This window comes from Myotis nattereri (assembly GCF_964212035.1).
Source record: "Myotis nattereri genome assembly, chromosome: 1".
Classification (NCBI taxonomy): domain Eukaryota; kingdom Metazoa; phylum Chordata; class Mammalia; order Chiroptera; family Vespertilionidae; genus Myotis; species Myotis nattereri.
The window spans coordinates 116,604,023-116,608,578 of NC_138075.1; the positions used below are offsets into that span (position 1 = coordinate 116,604,023).

General features: G+C 41.7%; 1 protein-coding gene across 1 annotated transcript; it reads right to left on the reverse strand.

The window, feature by feature from the left end:
- Positions 1 to 586: 586 nt before the first annotated feature.
- LOC308533301 (dynein light chain Tctex-type 1-like) lies at positions 587 to 1,149 on the reverse strand (the record flags this gene model as incomplete). The annotated part of the gene is made up of 1 exon (XM_081111218.1): positions 587 to 1,149. The coding sequence occupies one exon, from the start codon at positions 1,147 to 1,149 to the stop codon at positions 808 to 810; it is 342 nt and encodes a 113-aa protein (XP_080967344.1). The 3' UTR covers positions 587 to 807.
- Positions 1,150 to 4,556: the final 3,407 nt, after the last annotated feature.

A 4,556-nucleotide genomic window follows, 5' to 3' on the forward strand; every position in this document is an offset into this window, starting at 1 on the left:
TATTCTTAATTTCTGACTGGTCCTTTTTCATGTCTTTGATATTCATTACGGTTCTTGAAATTCTCACTAAGATCCTTTAAAGCAGTGGTTCTCAACCTTCTGGCCCTTTAAATATAGTTCCTCATGTTGTGACCCAACATAAATTTATTTTCGTTGCTACTTCACAACTGTAATGTTGCTACTGTTATGAATCATAATGTAAATATCTGATATGCAGGATGGTCTTAGGCGACCCCTGTGAAAGGGTTGTTTGACAGCCAAAAGGGTCTCGACCCACAGGTTGAGAACCGCTGCTTTAAAGTTTCACTAAGTCCCTTGAAGCTCCCATTAAGATGCTTGAGCAACCTTATAACCATTATTTTGAACCCTGTATCTAGTAGTTTGCATGCTTCCATTTCACTTAGTTTTATTTTTTATTTTTTGAAATTTCTTCTGTTCTTTCATTTTTTTTTAAATTGGAATAATTTATTCTAACAAAAGTACAAAGTATGGAAAAATGTGTGTTTGAATGATTTCAGAGATTAGAGAAAGGTTCACACTAGCAGGTTGAGTGTTTAGCACCTTTGAACAGATATTCAGAGTGCGGACACGTGGCAGTCCAGGTTCCGACTGCCCAAGAACGATCCGTGATTGAGGGTGTGCTGATCACAGGACAGTGCGGTCATTTGGGTTTTTCTCTGCATGTTGAGAGTGCCACAGAAAACAAAGAGCGGGAAAGCTGTTCACTGAATTCATGGCTGGTGGTTAGAAGATCGGAGAGAAATGTTGAGACAGAGGAGAAAGAGCCTGGGGGGATGAGGTGGTCAGTCAGATGGACAGTCCGAAGGCGCTGACGATGCAGTACATGGTCTTATTCTCCCATCGCACGGTGCAGCTCCTGTCAGTAGAGCTGTCCCAGAAGCAAGAACTCGCCGTGTGTAGTCCTGCTCCGTTCTTCTGCATAATTATACAGGTCACAATGTATTTGAATGGTTTTCCCAGCTTGGTGAGTTGGCTTAAAGTTTGTTCTACGACATTTGTGGTCCACTGATTGACTTTGCTGTGCTGATAGGCATTGCCGCCGATGGCACTTTCTATCGCCTCTTTCACAATGTTGCTCACTTCGTCAACAACAAAAGTGGTCTCTTCCGCAGTCTGGTAGTCTTCCATCTTCCTGTTCTTTCATTTTTGACATGTTTCTTTGTCTCTGCATTTTGGCTGTTTCTTTAGGTAGAGCTGCTTTGTCTCCTAGAATTGGTAGGGTGGACTTGTGTAGTAGGTGCCACTGGGCTCTGCCTCCTCAGTCACCTGAACTGGGCACTCTAAGTGCACCCCTATGTGGGCTGTGTGGGGAATCTTGTTGTAGTTGAGCCTTGATTGCTGTTGGTGTCACTGGGAGGAATTGACCTCCAGGCCAATTGGCTGTGAGGAGCAGCTGCAACTACAGTGAAAGAGCTACTATGTAGGAGACACCCCTATGGAGCAGGACTTGCTTCAGTGGGGGTTTGGTGTTCATTGAGTCTGCCTCTTGAGTGTGTTACTTGTGGCTGGTAGAGTTGTAATCTGGTATGGTCTGAAGCTGTCCACTGGATGCACTGGCTCTGGGGCTTCCTGGGAGGTGCAAAGTTAGCCACTGCCTGGAGCTACCTGGAAGGAGCTAAAAAGTGATTTGTAGATGGCTACTACTTGTATTGGGCTTGGAAATGCCCAGGTGAGGTCAAGCTGTGAAATAAGGCAGACTGGTGCTAGTGCCGGGCCTTGGACCACTAACTGTTAGATACAGGGCATGTTGATACAAGCTGCTGCTGCTTATTTGAGAGATTTTAGGAAAGTCTAAAGTCTGAGCCAGGACAGGCTATTCATATGGAAAAGCCACTGCAAATAGCTTGGGTGCTGGTGCAAATTGGATGGGGCCAGGTATCAGGGAATCACCAGGGTGGAACTGACAGTATGAGCCAAGCTGATGGAAACTCAGATATGGCTTCTAGTTAGCTCTGTGACAGTAAAAGTCCCAGCATAGGAACAATGACCCCTGCGATCACCCCTGTCTGGGAGAAATCCCCCCTTTCCCCCAAGTTCTTGCCCTGATGCCAGACAATCCAATTCCTCTTCAAGTGACCCAGGTTCCTTTCAAGGCACCACCCCAGCACTGGAACCCAGAGGGATTGAAATCTGAGTAAGTCCATGTGCCAGCCTTTTAAGAGGAACTGTCTGGGTCTCCAGCAGCCTCTGTGTCAGCCACAATCCCTGCTGGCTTTTACAGAGAGAAATTACGGGCGCTGGAACCCTGGGCTGGGGGTCTGGTGTGGGGCTGGGACTCCTTCCTCCTTATGGGAGGTCTCTGCAGCCATGATATCCCTATGATTAAAAAGAAAGCCACAGGTGGTTGTGGAATCAGCCTGTTCCGCCCCTCCGCTCTTCCTACCAGTCTCAATGTGACTTCTTATTTACTTCTCTGGTTGTAGGACTTTCATTCAGTCAGATTTCAGGCAGTTCTGAATGATGGTTGTCCTAAATTTTAGTTGTAATTTTGATGTGGGTATGGTTCTCCTGTTCTCTCTCTATCTTTTTATTTGTTCCTTTTTCCTTTCCTGTGCTCTCTTTACTTTTTACTTGCTTCTACCTTAAAAGTAGGAATGAAGTACTATGCTAGAATTGAAGGACTCAGGGATTGATAGGGTCAGTTCTCAGGAGTTGGCAGTTTAGTGGGGGATTCCTATGGGAAGAAATGATTTCACATTATGTGCAAAGTGCTTTCATAGAGATATGCATAGACACTGCAGGAACATAGACTGTAAAGGACAAGTAGGTTGTCCTGGTGGAGAAGTAAGGCTGCCAGGGAAGCACTGGGGTACATGGGTGGAATTCTATACATTGGAGACCAGCAAGACTATATAGTTATTGATGTAGTTAATGTTTAGAATCATCTTAAATGGTTTAGTAAAAAAAACAGTTGCGTATTTAAATAATACACCATCTTTCAGGCCTGTTTTCTACCCATTCTGTATAAGTTCTCTCTCTCTCTCTTCCTGTTTGTCTGTCTTACTGTCTCTCTATATCAGTGGTTCTCAACCTTCTGGCCCTTTCAATATAGTTCCTCATGTTGTGACCCAACCATAAAATTATTTTCATTGCTACTTCATAACTGTAATGTTGCTACTGTTATGAATCGTAATGTAAATATCTGATATGCAGGATGGTCTTAGGCGACCCCTGTGAAAGGGTCGTTCGACCGCCAAAGGGGTCGCGACCCTCTGGTTGAGAACCGTTGCTCTATATGGAGAGACACATACACACACACAAACACACACACATACACAATATAATACACAAATATATATTGATATATACTTATCAGTTATACTATTGGTAAAGGTATTATCAACATTTCAACAGCATCAATTATAGTAATCATAGCAAGTACCACCCTAGGCACAATACATGAATTGTCACTTTATTCCTTATAACATGCTTAGGCAAAAGATTCTGAAATTATCTTCATTTTATATTTGAGGAAACCAAGACATCCAAATGAAATAACACATAGTGGAAATCATAATTTGAATCTTCTGAGTTTGATTGTACACGTGTTCATCCCACATCACCAATATGTGTCATAAATAAACTTATATTCTAAGATGTAGAGAGACAATGTTCCAGAATATCCTTCCAGGAAACTGGCACAGCCAATGTGTACATTCTGGAGAAGTGATGGCTTTAAGAGACTCCCATGATTGAAGAGGACTCAGTGATTGCTGCTTGTATGTTGATATCACATATGCCATTCTTTTATGAACAGAAACTCTGGTTTATAACAACACTCACTTTCCTTACAATAGAGTATTTAAATAGAATTATCAAAATTTTATTTGATGGTCTTAGAGAATTTTAGTGACCAGAGACTTAAAGAAATGGTGGAATGTTTCTGGGTTGGCCTGGTATGTTGGGAATTTCTTTGCAGTGCTTTGTCAATGACATTTAAACCTATTATCTAAGTTCATTAGCTTTTCTGTTCTTATATCTGATTCTTATTGAACTGCAATAATGAACAGTGGTTTTAAATACTTTCCAGTTATTCCCTTGGTACTTTGTGCTAGCCAAAAACACACACCCTTCCCAGTTAATATTTCTCAAAGCCTTGTAATTCATATCACATTTTGATTACCAGACAGTGAGTCCCAGTCATGGTGCTGTGATACATTTTAGAAGGTCTCTAGCTATCTACAGGGATGCAAGGAATTTAAAATTCTCTAATAAAATGCATTACAATTTGTTTATTATTTTAACATAAGATGAGTCATCTGTATATGGCTGAAAAAGTCAAGGAGGGACTGATAGCCCTTTTTGCTTTGATTATGAGTAACTTTGCCACTATTTGAAGTGTCCGCTGCCTCTTGCACTGCTGAATACCTGCAGCCATGTCATATTTTCAATGAAAACCTGAAATCTTAAAGAATCTGAAGTATTATAGGACTGAACTCAAAGGGCTTTATTGGATGTGTGTTTGTGTTTGTGGGTTTCTGTTGTGCACAGAATTGTTGACTAAACACTAATTATATAACTCATTGATGGAACTG